The sequence below is a fragment of the Oryctolagus cuniculus genome, chromosome 20 (assembly GCF_964237555.1).
Source record: "Oryctolagus cuniculus chromosome 20, mOryCun1.1, whole genome shotgun sequence".
Lineage (NCBI taxonomy): Eukaryota > Metazoa > Chordata > Mammalia > Lagomorpha > Leporidae > Oryctolagus > Oryctolagus cuniculus.
Window position 1 is genome coordinate 40,753,855 of NC_091451.1, and position 20,779 is coordinate 40,774,633.

At 46.5% G+C, this 20,779-nt stretch overlaps 1 protein-coding gene across 8 annotated transcripts; it reads left to right on the forward strand.

The window, feature by feature from the left end:
* The first annotated feature begins 87 nt into the window (after positions 1 to 87).
* On the forward strand, positions 88 to 20,772 carry GSKIP (GSK3B interacting protein). Of its 8 annotated transcripts, none has more exons than XM_070065618.1 (5): positions 97 to 221; positions 1,373 to 1,474; positions 11,645 to 11,797; positions 15,844 to 16,102; positions 19,027 to 20,772. In XM_070065618.1, the coding sequence occupies exons 4-5, from the start codon at positions 15,845 to 15,847 to the stop codon at positions 19,186 to 19,188; spliced, it is 420 nt and encodes a 139-aa protein (XP_069921719.1). In that variant the 5' UTR covers positions 97 to 221; positions 1,373 to 1,474; positions 11,645 to 11,797; position 15,844; the 3' UTR covers positions 19,189 to 20,772. The 8 variants fall into 8 exon arrangements, with proteins under 8 accessions (XP_069921717.1, XP_069921719.1, XP_069921715.1 ...); XM_070065613.1 differs by lacking the exon at positions 1,373 to 1,474 and adding an exon at positions 7,968 to 10,386 and having other exon boundaries at positions 114 to 221; positions 11,645 to 11,808; XM_070065614.1 differs by lacking the exon at positions 11,645 to 11,797.
* Positions 20,773 to 20,779: the final 7 nt, after the last annotated feature.

The window sequence follows — 20,779 nt, forward strand, 5'->3', positions numbered from 1 at the left end:
GCTCCCGAGCCTGGGGACGCTCCCGGCGCGTTCGCGAGAGCCCAAGGCGCCTCACGCGCACGCGCGCGGCCGGGCGCAGGCGGAAGTGACGCCACACTGGGGGCCGAGGGAGGCGGGAAGAAGAGCCGGGGCCGGAGCAGTTCCGGCTCCGAGGGGGCGGTGCCGCGGGCCGGCTCCGGCGGCCTCCCGAGGGAGGAAGAGGAGAAGGCGGGCGAGCGCAGGTGAGCGGGCGGCGGCGGCGGCGGGGGACTCAGGGGAACGGGCGGGCCGTGGGGCCGCCCGGACGGGGGCTGCGGCGCGGCAGGCCCGAGCTGCGGGGCCGGCAGGCCGAGAGGGGTCGGGCGGGCCCGGGTCGTCGGGGGCCCCGGGCGCGGCGGCTCGGAGCGCCGCTGTCTGGCTGGGGAGGACCGGGGCGCCCCTCGGGCCTCCGCGCCCGCCCGCTGGGCGCCGAGGGTCCGCCCCCGCCTCCTCAGGTATTGTTCCCGGAGCCGGCCGGCGGCCGGCGGCGCGCCGAGCTCCTCCGGGGCGTGTGGCACCAGCGACCGGGAAACTCGGGAGTTGGAGCATCTGCGGCCAGAACTGCCGCCTCGGGTCGACGGCAGGGCCCGCTGACCGCCGGGGACCCGCGCTGGGGTCCCGGGTCGGCGTCGTGGCCCTGGTGCGCGCCTGCGACCGCTCGGCCCCGGGCTCGCCGAGCCTCCTTCGCAAGGGGGAGGGTATTAACGTGTCTTAGTCCGAGGATGATCGTTAGGAAGGTGAGCGGACGTGAAGCCCTGACACCCGTGCACCTGCCGTGGGGTAGTGAATTCGCGGGGCTGAGGACAGTGCTGACCGTCTCGGTAACTGTTTCGCGAAAGCCTTGGAAGCACTAACAGAGCCCCGAAGCGTTGGCGGATGGGGAGAGGTTGCGTTCCCGTCCACGCTGGCTTCTCCGCGTGGGGACCGTGCGGCCCCCGGGGTCCTCGGTGCCCCTCCCTGTTGTAGACTCAGCCCGAGTGTCCTCAGTAGCGACCCTTCCCTGGCGCCGCGTTCGTGGGGAAGCGCTTACCGGGGGTCCAGAGAGTGGAAGTCGGTGCAGTTCCGTGTGCGAAGATCAGAGCGTCCCGGGAGCTGCGGTTCTAAAGTGTGGATGGGGGGGGCGGGGGTTCACTCAGTAGGAAACGTTTACTGGCTGCGCGCCAAGTGCCGGGGACACCACGGTGGGACAGCGAAGTCTCTGCTCTCATGGAGCCCTTTGTTGAAGGGAGGGGAAATAGGTAACAGCGTGCCATGGGGCGGTGAGCGCTGTGGCAGGGAAAGACAGCGGGCGGGGCAGAGGCGAGAGGTTTGCCTGTCTTGCCTCGGACGGTGAGAGAAGGTGTTCTCCAACTAGGTGACATTTGGCAGAGACGTGGAGAATGCAAGGTGCACAGGTGTTTGGAGAGTTGGTCTCCCCACACGGGGGAGGAGCGAGCGTGATGGTTGAAGGGGAATCGTGAGTAAAATAGGAAGAAGAGACTGGGAGGAGGGACGGGAAGTCTTGCAGGGTTCTGGGCCTTTGGCTCTCACTCTGGCTGAATGGGAGGGTTGAGGAGAGGAGTGACATCCTCTGGCCTCAGTTTGCAGGATCCTGCTAACTGCGGTGTTGAGAATAGGCTGGCGTGGGGGTGGGCGGGTCCAAGGTGAACAGAGCGAGACCAGTTAGGACGGTGTTGCAGTAATGCAGGCGAAAGATGACGGTGGCTTGGACCAGAGTGGTAGCAGTGAAACCTGTTAGAAGCAGTTAGGTTCTGGATATTTGTTGAAGCAAATAGGCTCCCTAAAAGCAGAATAAAGAAAATGATATGAAAAGTCAAAGGTGGGGGCCTGCCTTGTGGTACAGCAGGCAGCCCATTGGGTGCTGCTGCTCCACTTCCAGTCCAGCTCCCTGCTAAGGCACCTGGGAAGGCAGCGGAGGACTGGGCCCCTGCACTCACATGGGAGACCTGGAAGAAGTGCCTGGCCTGGCCCCAGCTGTTGTGGCCATTTGAGGAGTGAACCAGTGGATGGAAAACCTCTCTCTCGCTCACTCACTCTCTCTCTCTCTGCCTTTCAGATAAATAAATAATAAAATGAAAATTGGGCTCTCATCTGAGAGGGCAGTAGAATAGGCCTTGAGAGCTTTGAACTGGGCTTCTGACCTAGCAATATGATTTGGACTTACTTCCGATGACTTAAATACATGGTTTCTTTAGCAATGTAGAATACATTCAGACTGTCAACGGATGCTTGCAATTTCACTTATCAGAAAGGAAAATTAAAATTGAAGGTTTTTTCCATTTAAAGTGTTAAATGCTTCCTTGTGCATTTTATGCTTTTCAGGAGAATTTCAACATAATTTTTTTTTAATTTTCTTTATTTATTTGAAGGGCAGTGTTAGGGAGATACAGAGAGAGATCTTTCACCAGCTGGTTGACTCCCCAAATGGCTGAAATGCTTAGGGCTGGGTCAGACAGAAGCCAGGAGGCTGGAACTCCATGTGGGTCTCCCACGTGGGTGGCAGGGGCCCAAGTGCTTGGGCCATCTTTGCTGCTCTCCCATGTACATTAGCAGGGAGCTGGTAAGAAGTGGAGCAGCTGGTACTCAAACCAGCACTCATATGGAATGCCAGTGTTGCAGACTGTGGCATAACTCTGTGCCACAACGCTAGCCCTAAGATAAATGTTAAGGTTTGGGACCAGTCATTATTATCCCTGTAGCCCAAACAGGACACAAACTCATCCCCAGACACAGTGCTATGTTTGTGTTTATGGAAGACAGAGTACCTAGCACAAAATATTAACACCTGACATTGATTGAGGTAGATGAGAATAATTAATTACCCAACCACATTTTGTCAGCTTTTTAAGAATTATATTGAAGAGTTTAAAGTGACAGAGTAGAAGCTATACATCAGAAGCTAAATAGGTCACTTCAGAACAATCATCCTTCACCATGTTAGGTGGAAAATAAGAGAAACGCCAAAAAGAGGTTTTGACCTCTTTTAAGATTTGCATCTGAAGTAGCAGGAATGTGACGTGGAGGCTGCCGGTCCCAGTGCTCTTGAGTCGCACAGGACAGCAGCAGCAGCCACCCTGCAAAATGTTAGGAGCGTTGACCTTGGAGTCAGCTGGCTTGAGTGTAATGGTCAGCACTGTCTTCCCTAAAGATATTCTTAGATACTTTTTTTTTTAATTTATTTATTTGAAAGGCAGAGTTACAGAGAGACAGAGGCAGAGAGAGAGAAAAGTCTTCCATCCACTGATTCACTCTCCAAATGGCTACAACGGCCGGAACTGGGCTGATCAGGAGCCATGAGCTTCTTCCAGGTCTCCCACACGGGTGTAGGGGCCCAAGGACCTGGGCCATAGCAGAGAGCTGGATCGGAAGTGGAGCAGCCAGGTCTCAAAACAGGTGCCCATATGGGATGCCAGTCCCTCAGGCCAGGGCATTAACCTGCTGTGCCACAGTGCCGGCCCTGGTACTTCATTTAAAAAAAATATGTAATAATTAAAAGATAATATTTACTGAGCTTACCATGTGCTCAGCACCACTCTAAACGATTTCCATATTATCATTCATTTAGTTCTTTCAATTTCACTTTAAGGTAGGTGCTATAATTAGCATCATTTTAGAGAGAAGGAACACGGAGTGAGAGACAGGAAGATATCTTGCCGCGAGTCCCGGTGTAACTAAGGGGCAGATCGAAGAGTCTAGCACCAGTCAGTCTGCTTGAGGGCCGATGGAGCACCACACAGCAGTGACTGTGGTCCCTGCTCAGTGGTGTTGAGAGGAGTTCCCGGACTGTACGTATGCTATGAGGAGAAGGACGGCGCCAGCCCACTGCTGACCGCTGTAGTGTCAGCTGACGAGTCAGACTTCCAGGATGGGTGTTGTGATCTCTCTGCTGCTCCCGAAACCTTCCTGGTGCTGTTCTTGTCAGACTCTGTGTATCTCCGTGTGCCCATGTTCTTGTCATCAAAGATTACTCTGACCACTGCAGTGAGTCTGTGATGAAGCAAAACAAAATCTAGTAAATTGAGTCGAGGTTAAAGGGTTTTAGTAATCAGTATCTTGGTAATCAATTCCATGAATCCTTGAAAAACACTGAACACAGCCTAAATTAATACCAACAGATGGAGAAAAACCTGGCTCCTAAATAATGAATGTATGATGTTGTTAAGAAGTCGCTTTGGAAATGTACAAGGTGGTACAATCTAGCAGAATACCTGACAGCAAGTATAAGGGGTTCCAGTTCTTCAAAGTGCTGGCTGTGGAATATAGCTCAGAGTCTGGTAGAAAACCCATTTCAAGTTTAAAAGCAAGGCAATGAGGTTTTCTATTTCATAACTTTTTTTTAAGGATTTATTTATTTATTTGCAAGTCAGAGTTACACAGAGAGAGAGCGAGGTCTTCCATTTGATGGTTCACTCTCTGGTTGGCCACAGTGGCCAGAGCTGCGCCGATCCAAAGCCAGGAACCAGGAGCTTCCTCTGGGTCTCCCACGCAGGTGCAGGGGCCCAAGGACTTGGGCCATCTTCTACTGCTTTCCCAGGCCATAACAGAGAGCTGAATCAGAAGTGGAGCAGCTGAGTCTTGAACTAGTGCCCATATGGGATGCCGCCGCTTCAGGCCAGGGTGTTAACTTGCTGCGCCACAGTGCCGGCCCTCATTCCTCTTTAGATACTGATTTGTCTCATGTTGGTTAGAATACAAGTGTACTTCATTTAAATATAGTGCCAAATAATCCTGATTTCTTATAAAACTATAGAAATAGTAAACTTGGATTCTTGTATGTTTTTCAAACATTCAATTTTTTTTTAAAGTTTTATTTATTTGAAAGAGTTACAGAGAGAGGTAGAGACAGAGAGACAGGTCTTCCATCCGCTGGTTCACTCTCCAGTTGGCTGCAACGGCCAGAGCTATGCTGATCCAGAGCCAGGAGCTTCTTCTGGGTCTTCTATGTGGGTACAGGGGCCCAAGGACCTGGGCCATCTTCTGCTTTCCCAGGCCACAGCAGACATCTGGATCAGAAGTGGAGCAGCCTGGACATGAACCAGTGGCCATATGGGATGCAGCACTGCAGACTTTAACCCACTGCGCCGCAGCACCAACCCCATCAAACATTCAATTTTTAAGAGTTTTTTTCTGGGGCCGGCACTGTGGCACAGCGGGTTAAAGTCCTGGCCTGAGGCACCGGCATCCCATATGTGCACCAGTTCTAGTCCGAGCTGCTCCTCTTCTGATCCAGCTCTCTGCTATGGCCTGGGATAGAAGTAGAGGATGGTCCAAGTCCTTGGGCCCCTGCACCTGCGTGGGAGACCCAGAGGAGGCTCCTGGCTCCTGGCTTCTGATCGGCGGAGCTCTGGCCGTTGCGGCCATTTAGGGAGTGAACCATCGGATGGAAGACCTCTCTCTCTCTAACTCTTTCAAATAAATAAAAATAAATCTTAAAAAAAAAAAAAAGGCGTCTTTTCTTAGAATCGCATTCACAATTTCTGGTTTTGAAGGGAAAGTTCACTGGATGGTAATGTCACTGGTTATTTACAGTTTAACTGACCTCATATTAACACTAAATTTCTTTACCTTGAGCTAACATTAAAAAAATTTAGTATTTATTTATTTGAAAGTCAGTTACATAGAAAGGGGTCTTCCATCCTCTGGTTCACTCCGCAAGTGGCCACAATGGCCAGGGCGGAGCCTGGTTGAAGCCAGGAGCTTCATGCAAAGTCTCCCGCATGGGTGGCAGGGGCCCAAGCACTTGTGCAATCTTCCACTCTTCTCCCAGGCCGATAGCAGGGAGCCGTGTCAGAAATGGAGCAGCCAGGGCACAAACCATTTGGGATGCTGGCATCACAGGTGGCGGCTTTACCCATAATACCACACTGGCCCCAAGCTAATTTCTTTTTTTTTTTTTTTTTTTTTTTTTTTTTTTTTTGACAGGCAGAGTGGACAGTGAGAGAGAGAGACAGAGAGAGAAAGGTCTTCCTTTTGCCGTTGGTTCACCCTCCAATGGCCGCCGCTGCAGCCGGCGCACCGCGCTGATCCTGGCAGGAGCCAGGAGCCAGGTGCTTTTCCTGGTCTCCCATGGGGTGCAGGGCCCAAGCACCTGGGCCATCCTCCACTGCACTCCCTGGCCATAGCAGAGAGCTGGCCTGGAAGAGGGGCAACCGGGACAGAATCCGGCGCCCCAACCGGGACTAGAACCCGGTGTGCCGGCGCCGCAAGGTGGAGGATTAGCCTATTGAGCCACGGCGCCGGCTCCCAAGCTAATTTCTTAATCAGCAGAAAACACTGTACAATCCTGGTGGCTTGATTTGTGTTCCTAGTGGAATATATGTCTCTGTCATTGCTGCGAATCAGGTGCGCAGCAATTCAATAAACTGATGTAGAAATGGAAAAATAACTTTTTTTGAAATACAAATGCTTCCTATTTGTGATACTATAAATGATTCTGATTTAAATTTTTTCATTTCAACATAAATGTGTACATATCTCAGGGCTATTGAAAACATTAAATGTTATGTGTTTTAAAAATTCAAGATGTATTTGTCAGCTTTTCATTATTAGAACAATACATACATGTAATAATAGATATTTCTTAGCTGGTGCCGCAACTCACTAGGCTAATCCTCCGCCTTGCGGCACCGGCACACCGGGTTCTAGTCCCAGTCGGGGCGCCGGATTCTGTCCCAGTTGCCCCTCTTCCAGGCCAGCTCTCTGCTGTGGCCAGGGAGTGCAGTGGAGGATGGCCCAAGTGCTTGGGCCCTGCACCCCATGGGAGACCAGAAGAAGTACCTGGCTCCTGCCATCGGATCAGCGCAGTGTGCTGGCCACAGCGCACCGCCCACGGCGGCCATTGGAGGGTGAACCAACGGCAAAAGGAAGACCTTTCTCTCTGTCTCTCTCTCTCTCACTGTCCACTCTGCCTGTCAAAAAAAAAAAAAAAATAGATATTTCTTAAATAATGGATTTCCTTTGTGCTGTAGAAAAATTAGGATGTTTTAAAAATGAAAACTATTATCCTAACTTGTAACAGAGAACAGTAGCATAACTGACACAGAAAGAGTTAAAAAAAAAATTAGGAGCCAGTGTTGTGCAGTGGATAAAGCTGCCACCTGTGAACCTAGCAACCCTGTGGGCGCCAGTTCAAGTCCACTTCCTTTTTTTTTTTTTTTTTTTTTTATTCTTTAGACAGGCAGAGTGGACAGTGAGAGAGAGAGACAGAGAGAAAGGTCTTCCCTTGCCGTTGGTTCACCCTCCAATGGCCGCCGCGGCCGGCGCGCTGCGGCCTGCGCGCCGCGCTGATCCGATGGCAGGAGCCAGGAGCCAGGTGCTTTTCCTGGTCTCCCATGGGGTGCAGGGCCCAAGCACTTGGGCCATCCTCCACTGCACTTCCGGGCCATAGCAAAGAGCTGGCCTGGAAGAGGGGCAACCGGGACAGAATCCGGCGCCCCGACTGGGACTAGAACCCGGTGTGCCGGCGCTGCTAGGCGGAGGATTAGCCTAGTGAGCCGCGGCGCTGGCCTCAAGTCCACTTCCAATCCAGCACCCTGCTAATGTGCCTGGGACAGCAGCAGAAGACGGCATATGTACTCAGGTACCTGCCACCCATGAGGGAGAGACCCACATGAAGCTCCTGGCTTCTGACGTCAGCCCCACCCTGTTCTGGCCCCACCCTGACCATTGCAGCCATCTGGGGAGTGAACCAGCAGATGGGAAGATCTGTCTCTCTACCTCTCTGTTAGCTCTGACTTTTAAATAAATAAATCTTGGGAGAGACAGAGAGAGCGCCTAAGTAACCACAGCCCTGGAATTCCTCTTTTCAAGTTAATTCCTTGGGTTAGGGCAGTCTTCTCAAACTTACCTTTTACCCACGTATTTCTTGTTCAGATATTCCTGTCAGAAGCAAAACAAATGGCTTGAGACATCCAAACGTTTGTGGTTTTCTTCATTAAATCTTTTGGCAGGTTTGCATCGTATTACGTAACATTGATGCTATAATGGTGGCGTGCATTTTCTAAGAATATCTACCATGTTTATCCTGTGGCTTCCTATACCACTTGTCACAGAACTGAGTGCCACAGCGGAGAAGCCAAGAGTTAGAACAGTCCTGTGGTTGATTCATTCAGAAAATGTTCAGTGAAGACTTGTCTCTTCATGGGCCTGCAGGCCTACAGCAAGGTGCAGAACGGCAGCGTCAGTGCCGACGTGCGGAGCATGACAGTGATTGAGTCCATCTGGAGGTCAGATACGGAATCCTGAAGGAGGTGTTTCTGAGCTGGCTTTGAAAGGATTGAAAGTCTTCTAAGTAGTGTGAAAATAAAGTCTTCTCTCAGTCTCCACAGGGGATTCGTTCCAGGACCTCCCTCAGACACCAAAATCCACAGATGCTGAATTCCCTTAAAAAAAAATATAGTGGTATTTGCATATAATGTACACATATTCTCCTTTATACTTTAAATCATCTCTAGATTACTTACAATTCCTAATACAATGTTATGCAAGTAAAACAATGTATTGTTGACAGAGTGACATGGAAATAAATTGTGATTACTACACACACAGGAATTTGTATGAATATTCCTACTCCACAGTTGACTCCCATGAAGGGCTGACAGAACATGAATGTTATACAGAAGTGTAGTAAGCACGTACAGAGATGTATTTAATTCATTCAGGGAGGAACCAACAAGACGCTAGAGTTGGTTCAGGGTAATATAGGAGAGACCAGGGTCAATGAAACAAAAACTGATGACATAGAATTGCAGGTGACTGGTAGATTTCCACTTTCAAGACTTTGAGCATCAGGTAACAGGCAGTGATTCCTGACAGAGCAGATACAAACAAAGTGATTCTGTTGCCCAATTTTTTGTGGTTGTTTTTTGTTTTGTTTTGTTTGCCTGGAGAGGTTCCATTCTGGCACTGGTTGGCAAAACCTCGTGGTTCTGTTCTTCCTGAATTAAAGACATGGCACAAGGAGTCCAGAAAGGCCAAGGCAGCTTGGACAGAATGCTCAGAAGTAGAGAGCTTCACAGAAAGCAAGAGCCATAGAAGTACACAGAGGGTCCCCCTCCTGCCTGCAGCTGCACCAGTCACCACATGAGGACGCTACCCAAAGCTGGGGGGAAAACTACCCAGGAGAATTAACAGGAAAGTTTCCTGAGCTCGAGCAGGTCCAGTGACAGTCCTGTTCTGTCACGTGATAAATCTCGTGACTCACAAAGCATTGAATACTCAGATTTTGTTTCTGTAATGGAGCGAAATTCATCAAAGACTAAATGTAGCTCTGGTACCAGCTAAAGAAGTCTAACAGCAAGACCCAGAAGGATCAAGCTGTTTCCAAATAAACAAATCACAGGGTAATACTCATTAATGTTGTAGGAACATACAAATACCTAGCACCAAATTCATAATGTCTAACATCCAACCAAAAATTACCAGGCATGCAAAGCAGCAGAATATAACCCATAACGAGGAGAAAATTCTGTAAATTGAAATTAACGCAGAGGGAACAACAAAACTAGCAAACGACATTGAAAGTATTTCACATGTTCACAACCAGAGAAAATATCAAGAAATGTAAGCTAATATTGAGAAATTTAACACTAATGTTTTTTATAAATACACATAACTTAGATACTGCAGAGGAAAAGATCAGCAAACTTAAAGATCTAGCCCTTGAAGCTTCAGTCCTGTGTCACTTAACATCAGGGCTGTTTTCTGAGAAATGCAGCATTCGGTAATTTTGTCATTGTGCAAACATCAGAGTGTATTTACACAAACTAAGAAAGCCACAACTTCCGAGGCTGATACACTCTCAGAAGACCATTGGCATCAGTTCCATTCATTGCTGACCAGAACGTCACGGCACACACACTTACACTCAAAATGAAACGTAGAACTGAAAACATGAACAGAGCAGGAAGAATTCAGCTTCTCACCTGGACTAATACATGAAATTAGAGTGCGCAAAGAGGGGAAAGACGGATAAATGTTTGAATAAACCATGGCCAAAATTTTACCAAGTTCATTGAAAACTAAACCCATAAAAGCAAGAATCTCAACAGATCCCAAGTGAAAAATGAAAAGAACTACCAAGAGGCACTAAGATAACACATTGTATTTCTCAAGGGGTACAGTGCAAGCAAGATGATAGTAGAGAAACATCTTTGAAGAGTTGGGGGAAAAAACATCAACCTAGGATTCTAAATCCAGCAAAAATATCTTTCAAAACTGAGAATAAGAAGACATTCAGTCACACCAAAACTGGAAGAACTGGCCAACAGCAGTCATACTCGCATGCTGAAGGAAGCCCTTAAGGCAGGAGGAGAAATGGAACATCACACATATGGACATAGATCAAAGGAATCAGGAGCCCCAGAAGTGGTAAGTATGTAGTTAAATATGAAATAATTTTTCTTAGCAACTAACTCTCTGTGAAAAATAATTACTGTTTAAGCAAAAATAATAACATATGGGGGCTGGCACTGTGGCGTAGCAGGTAAAGCCACCACCTGCAGTGCTGACATCCCATATGGGCGAGTCCCGGCTGCTCCACTTCCAATCCAGCTCTCTGCCATGACCTGGGAAAGCAGTAGAAGATGGTCCAACTCCTTGGGCCTCTGCACCTGCATGGGGGACCCGGAAAAAGCTCCTGGCTCCCGTCTTCGGATCAGTACACCTCCAGCCGTTGCAGCCATCTGGGGAGTGAACCAGTGGATGGAAGACCTCTCTCTGTCTCTGCCTCTGCCTTTCTATAGCTTTGCCTTTCAAATAATTAAATATTTTTAAAACATGTATCATGAAGTTTCTAACATGTAGAAGAAAATGACAAAAATAGTGTACTATTTGTATAGTGTACACTTGCAGTGTTCTTTTGCTGTTTGTATATGATGTGGTGTAATATCATTTGAAGATACACTATGATAGAGATTCAGTTTACTCTCAATTCTAATGCAACCACCAAAAACATGCAATAAAAACATAGTTAATAAGCCACCAAATGACATAAAATAGAATCCTAAAACTGGGGCTGGTGTTGTGGTGCAGTGGGTTACACTGTAGTCTCCAACACCAGCATCCCTGGGAGCGCCAGTTTGAGTCCCGGCTTCTCCACTTCCGGTGCAACTCCCTGCTAATGCGCCTGGGAAAGCAGCAGCTGACAGCTCAAGTCCTTGTGCCCCTGCACCCACGTGGGGGACCCAGATGAAGCTCCTGGCTTTGGCCTGGTCCAGCCCCAGCCGTGTTGGCCATTCGGGGAGTGAACCAGCAGATGGAAGCGCTCTCTCTCGGAATCTCTCCTCTTTCTGTAACTCTGCCTCTCAAATAAATAAAATAAACCTTTATTTAAAAAAATCCTAAAAACTGATCAGTACAAAAGTAGGCAGAAAAATAAAGAGAAAGGAGTAAAGTACAGATGCGACAAATAGAAAACAAGCAGCAAGATAGTAGATTTAAATGCAGCCATATCAATATTTACAGTAATTTTAAACGTAAAAGGTCTGAACGTCTTAAAAAGTGGCAGTTGCCATCTTGAATTTAAAAACTGTATACTGCCACTAAGAAATTCTCTAAATATAAAGACATTGGTATTTGCATTCTCAAGATGTTAAAACAACCTAATATATCAAAATCAAATTCACAGCCTGTCAGATTGAGCCTCCCTACCTGCCTCGCTGGAACGACCTGTGTTTCATCTGGGCTCCCTTACCTTCCCGCCAGCCCCTGCGCTGACCCCTCCAGGCGCTCTGTGCTCTGGGAAGAATCCTTCATGCTGTTGCAGGCATTCAGCGTCGCAGTGAGTGACCAGTTAAGACACCCACGTCCCACTCCGGAGCCCCTGGCTTCAATATCTGGCTCTAGCTCCTCATTCCGGCTTCCTGCTGATGCAGAGCATGGGAGGCAGCAGCCATGGCTCAAGTGAACGGTTCTCTGCCCCGCACACTGGAGATCGGCCTGAGTTCTGAGCTGGCTTCAGCCCGTCCCCGCCCTGGCCATTGCGAGCGTTTGAGGAGTAAACCAATAGACTGGAGTTTGCACACTGCATCTCTGCCTCTCGGATAAACAAAAATTTGTAAAGACCTTTCTGCTTACCCATAAATTTTTATCCATGCCTATTTAGGACTATTTTGACTGACTTGTACCATGAGTCAAGCTCCATTGTAAGTAACAATTATGTCATAGTTAGGTCATAGAATGTCATCTCCTAGAACAGGCCAGAATTTCCTGTCTGCTTCCCCTGTTTTATACGTGAGAACACCATTAGCCCGGTGAGGTTATATGGCCAAACCAAGTTCCCTAAGTTTAGTGATGGAGTTTGTCATAGGACCAAAATATATCATTGTTTTCTGTAATTATCGGACACTCAAGTACATTTCTTGGATGTAATTATGGTGTTGATATTTGTATATTTCACATGCCTGTTTCTTTCCCAAGTTAGACTGAGAGCTACAGTAGATTAATATTCTAGTGTTTAGAAAAAAGTGCTGGGAATATAAGTACACAGTGGATTATGATATTTTATTAATAAAGAGTCTAACTAGACAAGATTGTAAAATGTTGGAAGTAGAACAACATGATGGTTTATTCCCCTCCATAGAGTTGTTAAGATTCATTTGTTTCTCAGTTTCTAAATTTTGCTACTCATTTGTAAGTTTAATTCAATGACTTTACATCTACTGGGTTTTTTTTAACCATAATATAAACTCAGGTCATTATAGCATCACACGTATTCCCAGATATCTAGACTTGTGCTATACAGTAGTAGAATGAAAATAAAAATTTAAAATCGCTCCTCCATCACAGTAGCCAAACTTCAAGTGCTTGAGAGCCACATTTGACCAGGGCTGACTGTGCAGCCCCGACGGAGAGCATTTCCATTAGCACAGAAGGTTCTGTTCATCTCTAGGTTCTCATCTGATGATAAGTTGGTTTTGCCTGCATGGGGGGGGGGGGGCAGATTCTTCCAGAGAAACGAGATTGGGGCAGGCATTTGGCATAGCAGTTAGGGTACCGCCTGGGACACCGGTCATCCCATGTCGTAGTGCCCAGCTCTGCCCCTCCCCCACTTCAAGATTCATCCTCTCTCCCCCTTTCAAATAAGGAATAAAATAAACATTTTGACCCTTTTCCCCTCCATGAGGCTGTTGTGGAGCTAGGCCGGTCAGTTTTCAGTTTTTCATTTGGGGCAGACTCCCAAATCCAGATGCCTGCTGTTGCCAGTAACTAATGGGGATGTACTGGGTCCGATACCTGGGAAGGGGGAACCAGATCAGGCTCTGGCTGTGTTTCTCTGTGACTCTCCTGGCTGTCTGTTCCCACTGTCAGCGCCTGTGGCCTACTGGCTCCCAGCAGCAGCAGGCTGTGGGCTGTGACAGCTGTCTGGATCTAAGTGATCAGGACGAGTTCCGTGTACTGACAGAACAGTCTGTGACGGGGGGCTACAGTCAGTGAGGCTGAATTGCTTCCTTCCTTCACCAAATAGGGGAAGAGGGCATTATGATGCGTGTCAGAACATGTGGTTGGTAATAGGCCGGGGCAGAGGCTGTCACAACCAACAAAAATCGGTTGTACTAATGCCTTAATAGCTCCAAGTGTTACTAATTTGTGCAATGCTTCAGTAATAAAGTGTCAATCACCGTAACTCATCAGAAGTTCTGAATTTGATGTTATTCCCATATTTTGGAGAAACTCTCCTGACTCTTCCCAGTCTCTCTTGCAGGCGGTGCCAGCAAGTTAGGTGACGAGTGAGGATTTCTCCACTCTTGGACTGGATTCTTCCTCTTTCCTCGTTGTTAAAGTCCTGACTGCAAGGAATTAGACTCTTGCTATTCAAATAAAAAAGCCTTAGAGACTCCTGGACTCTGTCATATAAACATTTTCTTCATGTCATGATTACTATTTCTGACCTCTGTGATGGAGGTACTTGGTTACTTAAGAAAAATAGATTTAGAATGGGCAATTACATTCCAGAGTATTTAAAACCAACCTTGTAAAAAAAAAAAAAAAGATCATTTCTGACATATAAAATCAAATATATTAAACAGGCACATTGATTATGTATAGAGTAAGGTAGAAATTTTTAGAAAATCACATGCTTTCACAAGTCAGTTTTAGATTTCAGTTACCTAACAAACTGCTCCAGCATTCGTAAGTGGCTGAAGGAGATTTGGAGGAACGCACTATTTGTATATTTGCTGTGTAATTTCTTTAAAGTAGCTTTTCATAGTTCATCATCGTTGCCTGGTGATGTGCACGCGGCATCAGGGTGGAACTAGATAGCTCCTGAAGCAGAGCAGTGACTTCCCAACAGAACCACTTGGAAGCTCGGAAAAAATACCCAGCTCCCGAGATTTTTCACTCCATGTCTCTTCAGTGGGGTCAATGCATGTGTGTTTTTATAACCTTCCCAAGCCATTCTAACGAGCATCTGAGGTTAGGAACCCTCCAACTTAAAACCCCCTAACTTAAAATATTTTGAATAGCACATAAATAGGGCACAAGTTAGTAACTTCAGAAATGTTCATGGAAGTTTTTAGCATTGTCAGGAAGAAGTGACTCTTCTATCTGGTGCAATACCGGTATCAGTGAAGAAGGACCAGACCTTGACCACAGAGCTCAAGTAGCCGGGAACTGAATATTGATTCGATATGTGAACGAATGAGGAGTCACGTTGCACTCAGGATAGGGGGTGCTTAGGGGATGAGAGAAATAAGAAGCTTACCTTGCTCTTAAAGCCTACCACATAAAAAGAAAGCACCATGTCTTTTTTTGTAAAGCCCTTTTTACGGTCCAAAACACTTTCACATTCACTAACTTTGCTCATTTGTATATTCCAAATTTTAACAATACTCACTGCCAAGGATATCCCTGTCAGCTGCAGCCACACAGCAGCCTGGCAATAATGTTGGATCAAGTAAGCATAAGAAATATTTTCCAAAATATAATATTTGGCCAGTTCAAATAAGTGGTGAAAAATGAGTTACTTGGTAAATGGTATTGAGAGAGTAGACTATCCATTTGGAAAATAAAGCTACACAAATTCCAGATGGATCAAAGAGTTAAATACAGATAATAAGAGAGTGAGAATTTAGAAGACAATTAGGGGATTTTTTTAAATGTAGTCCTGGGATGGGGAGGCTTTAAGCAAAGCCCCACATATGCATGTTCTGAAGGGAACGACTAAGAGGTGGGTGAGGATGGGACTTGTGATTGTAGACGACCTGGGTTTGTTTCTATTTCTGCATTTTACAGCTAAATGATGTGGGAACTAAAAAGATCCCGTACACACCCAGAAAGATGTTTATACAGGAAACACGTTTTAAAATAGTGAGTTCTCAGTCTGTGCCTTTTAAATTGTCAATAATTTTTAAAAATTAAAAAGTGTATGGTAAAAAAAATACAGTCCTTCATGTTCTGCTGATAGCATATGCATCAGCAGAGCCATTTGTTGAAGACTGGATTGGAGCATCCAAAATTGAAACAGTGTGTCCTTGGACTCAGCGGTTCCAGTTCTAAATATTTATCCTTGAGGAAGAGCTTCATTTAAAAATGAGCAGGTACTGGTATTTTTAATGAAGCACTGTTTGAAATAGCTAAAAATTATAATTTTTAAATGCAAAGCACTGTGGGACATTTTAGGGGAGAGTGAGGAAGTGAGAATTTTTTTGAAGACCCACACGTCTAATTTTGCCATGAAGATCCACTTTAAATGATTTGAGATAATGTTTTCTCCAACATTACTAGCTCACTCATGTTTTAGACTTAGTAGCAATGGCAAGCAAATTGTAATCAATATTTTGAGTCTCTTCCCATAAACACGTTTTTATGTCTGCTTTCTTACAGAATGGAGACGGACTGTAATCCCATGGAGCTAAGCAGTATGTCCGGATTTGAAGACAGTTCAGACCTTAATGGTTTTGAAGGCACTGACATGAAAGACATGAGGCTGGAAGCCGAAGCGGTGGTAAATGATGTTCTCTTTGCTGTCAACAACATGTTCGTCTCGAAGAGCCTGCGCTGTGCCGACGACGTGGCCTATATCAACGTGGAAACGAAGGAAAAGAACCAGTACTGCCTGGAGCTCACTGAAGCAGGGCTGAGGGTAACTCACTTTCCTTTGTAGAAATAAAAGTGCACCATATCTCTTTATCAGAAGGGAGGAGGGAGTGAGGAGGAGGAAGCGTGTAAATGGGAACTGAACATTGAGCTTCCCAACTTGTCTTAAGGAAAACTTTTCCTCAGAATTAGCCTTTCAGTCAACATGGACAAATTAAATTTGTCAAAAACAAGAAAGCATTTGATTTGCAGAATATTATTTTGTTTTAATCATAACCCCAAAACTAATTTAATATTCACCTGTAGCTAAATGTGTCCACCAAAATTACACATTCTCTGTAATGAGTGAGTTTTGCCATCGCTGTGTTGAAAAGATCTTCATCCACCTCCATGAAAACAGCCCCCCCCCGACTCTGCTGTGCCCCAGCCCTCGGGTAAGTTAGAGCAGAGCGCAGCGTTGTGCCCCCGCCCCCCTGACTCTGCTGTGCCCAGCCCTCGGTGAGTTAGAGCAGAACAGAACGTTGTGCCCCAGCCCCCCCCGACTCTGCTGTGCCCAGCCTCGGGTGAGTTAGAGCAGAGCGCAGCGTTGTGCCCCCGCCCCCCCGACTCTGCTGTGCCCCAGCCCTCGGTGAGTTAGAGCAGAACAGAACGTTGTGCCCCAGCCCCCCCCCGACTCTGCTGTGCCCAGCCTCGGGTGAGTTAGAGCAGAGCGCAACGTTGTGCCCCCGCCCCCCCGACTCTGCTGTGCCCAGCCCTCGGGTGAGTTAGAGCAGAGCGCAGCGTTGTGCCCCCGGGAGCGCCCGAGCCTGCTTGCACCAGAGAGCTCTTCACACAGGCCGAGCCAGAGCCACGCGCTCGCGAGGGTACAAGGCACCACCCGAGAGGCAGCCTGTTACGGAAAAGAAGCCCAAGCCATCCTACTACGCAAATCTCCACCCTGCTGAACAAAGGGATAGATGTTAGAAAAACCTAAAATTTAGCTTTAACTCCACGAATCAGTTGATCTTCGATTTTGTGTTTCTCTGTGTTGAGAGTAGTTCAGTCTGAGCTTAAAATAGTGATCCCCGGTGGCTGGGGAGGGCCAGGGCAGGGAGACTAGAAGGAGGTTGGCTAACAGGTGCCAAAGCACAGTGAGAAGTGGCAGGTCCTGGCCCCACCGCAGTGAGCGACTGTAGTTCTCAGTGCAGCCTCGCTGTGCTGTGCGAGGAGTGGAAGAGGGGCTGGGAGGCCAAGCATAAGGAAGAGAGAAGGCTGCTTGCCTGATGCGCTCGGTCTGTGCTGCATGTACGCTTCGAAATCTTACCTTCCTCCCCTAAAAATGTGCCGGCATTAACGTGCTAATCAAATTCTTCTTCATTTTAAAAAATGACAAAAATTTTTAAGTAGTTGCACATGATGGTAAGGTAGAGGGCGAAGCTGCCAAGTCAGAATGTCACATAGCAACGCATTAGACCAGTGTGTGGGCTTCTCTGTTTCCCAGGGCCCTGTTGGCTTCTGATGAGTCTGTGTGTGCCCTGTGGTCCTTGACAGGAAGTTGCAAAGCCAGCGTCGTGGATACTCTGAGTTCCCTCCCAGCCTCCAGGCAGCTACCTGCGTAGTTTTAGGGCTAGCCTGCGAACTAGCTTTTGTGCACTCCTTTCCAAATCTAAAAGCTACAGTAGCAAGTGGTATAGTGTTTAGAAATGGATCTTAAACATAAATAGGCAAATCAAAGGCAGAGATAAATGACCCCAAGTAAACGAATTCTCTTAGAAGGTGGTTCTGGGGAGGTAGAAGGGGTTGTGATGAACAGCATCTTAATGTGAGGGATGTTGGGCGAGTTGGTCTACCCTCTGAGCCCCTGCTTCTGTGTCTGTAACCTGGAGATAAAAAAGCTGACGAAGGACTTGGAGGACAGTTACATGAATAAGTGATACTGAAAGATCTGGATCGTCTGTAAAACCTGATGCATAGGAGGTGAGCCAGAGCTTGCGTACGGTCTGCCTGAGCAAGCCTTTATTGGATAGCTGTCCTGTGTAGCAGCTGGAAATCAAACCAAAAGTAAAGCCTGAACCCACGGCCCCAGGAATGCGCCGGGCGGCCGAGCCGTCCCGCCAGGAGAGAGCCGGGACCAGGAGGGGTGTGGGCACTTCCCCGAGCGTCCGCCCCTGCCATTCTGTAGCACAGGGCTCAGCTGCTGTTTCGCAGTAACGCGTCCTCTGTGGACTCAGAAGTCCTCCTAGAAATGTAGAGTTTATATGGGCAGTCTACAGACTCTAGAAAGTCAGCAAAAACTAAATTTCCCTCATTCTGTACTGGTGAGGCCTGGCATAGCCTACAGTTCCACTAGAGAGGGAAGTTTTAGCTGTGTTCACAGAGAAAGACAATCCTGTCTCGGAGGATTGAGCCTCTTTCCCTGTCAGATGAAACTGGCCTTTCAGATTGCCAATGATGAGCTAAGCAGTCATGTAAAATAATTATTAATTAGCCATTATTTAAACTAATTACAATTTTTAGAATTCTTTACAGAAGGTAAAACTAAATAAAAAGGGTCCAAACTAAATAATGATAGAAATATGAATAAATTTAAATTATCTAATATGGCATCTTATTGTAATGGACCTCAATGTGTGTGGAATTAAATAGTGTAAAAAAGAGGCAAAAATTTTAAAATAAAAAACAGAGGCAAGTTTTAGCATCACAATGAAATACTGTTTTGTATAGTTTTTTAAAATTCTTTTTCTGCATTCCTTTTAGAAGCTGGAGTGGGCAAATCAAACCTAAATTTTGAAAGAAAATTGTGAAAGGGTCATTTTGCTAGTGTTGTTCCTATGCTGTGTGGTATATACTATAAATTGCGTTTACAATGTACAGATGCTGACTGTTCGTGGAGAACTGTGTCTTGAGGGAATGGCCCGTGTGAACACGTGGATTTTGCTGTCTGTGTCACAGTGCAAACGAGCACCTAACTCACGCTGCCTTGCCTTCCAGGTGGTAGGGTATGCCTTTGACCAAGTGGACGGTCACTTGCAGACTCCCTACTACGAGACAGTCTACTCCTTGCTGGATACGCTCAGCCCCGCCTACCGGGATGCGTTTGGAAATGCACTGCTTCAGAGACTGGAGGCTCTAAAGAGAGACGGACAGTCGTGACTCAGCTCTTTCCTTTCAGAGGGGCCGCTGGGACAGTCATGACTCAGCTCTTTCCTTTCAGAGGGGCCGCTGCTGGTGCAGAGTGTTGACGTCAAGCTTGAAATTCTTGCATATTGTCCTAATAGAAACGCATCTTTGGTTTTATGTCTATCACTTGCTTCAGATTTAGGCTTTTGGCTCAGAACGTTATTGACGAATGAATTGTCTTAGTTTCTGATTTATTAAGGGAATTCTGAGGCCATTGCTATGACATCATTATTAAGACATTCAGATTTCTTCATGTATCTTTGCATTTCAAAACCTGATCAGTATTGCGTACTCTTACCACAGGGCTTTGATGCTGCCAGCACTCTTGTACATAGGAGTTTCTAGATTTGCACAGTAATTTAGGAATTACAATTACCTAACTTCAAACTTGGATTCAGCCTGCTAAATCAGGGGTTTGCTACTAGCTTGGACTGACTTTGTAGTAATTATTTTGCTACTAGCCTTATTGGAAACAAATAATCAACTAGTTTCCCCTGCACAAATTTTAAAATTCACTGCTTCACTTAATGTATTTATATTACTAGATTACACGGATGATAACGAGGAGCTAATTCTGTTCTTTAACTAGTACTAAAGGAAGAGCAGGGACTGAGACAGTTCTGTGCTCCTTGATTCAGCAGCCAGCCAGCGAAGCAGAGGGCAGACCGTTCACAAATGAATGTAGTGATTTCTCGTTTCCAAGATCTCTAAGCACACAAGCAAATGCAGGAACAGGCTCCAATCTTTTTCTTAACAAAAACATCCTCAGTGTGTGTGACTTAAAAGAAGGGAGACTCTGGTTTCCTAGAAGACAATATTTTGGCCTGTGTTGGTTCTTACCCTGAATGTTTGTTTACATAATGTACAGGATATATTCAGAAAGTATTTTTGCTTCAACGTTTACTTTCTATAGTGCAGTGCTTTGGTGTTCCCACGGCACCCTCCTCCCCCAACAGATGTACAGTGTCTGTCTCAGTGCTGAATGTACAACGTGATACGAGTGCACTGTGTGGGTTTGAAACCAAAGGATGAATGGAGCATTCAGAGACTTACTATTTGAAAAAGGGATACTCTGTATTTTATATTTTATTACAGGAACTTGATATTTATAAACTGTACCATGCTGCTGCGTGTTCTCCAGTACATGTTGAACAATAAGGGTTGGGGAGTTGTTGTTTTTAAACAGTCACCTAAAGCAGCTGCTGTAGAAATGCTGAACTGAAAGTCTGCATCCGGACACATTTCATAAATTTGTCATTTGCGGATACTTTAATCACTAAAGCGTAGATACCTGTAGGCTCTGAGGATCACGTGGACCAGAGCAAACTGCAGTTCAGTTTGCATCAGCTGTCGTTGTCAAACGTAATTGGGCTCCTTAATTATGTTTGATGATGCATGTTCATTCTCAGCTTTATGTTCAGATGCTTAGCTGTTTGGGCAATGAAGTCAAACTTCAGGTTGAACTTCCTCATGCTTAATCTCAGGCTAACTGTAAATGATATTTCTAAAATTTGAATAAAATTCTGTTTACTCATTTTGAGTTAAGTATGAAGAAAAGTGTTTA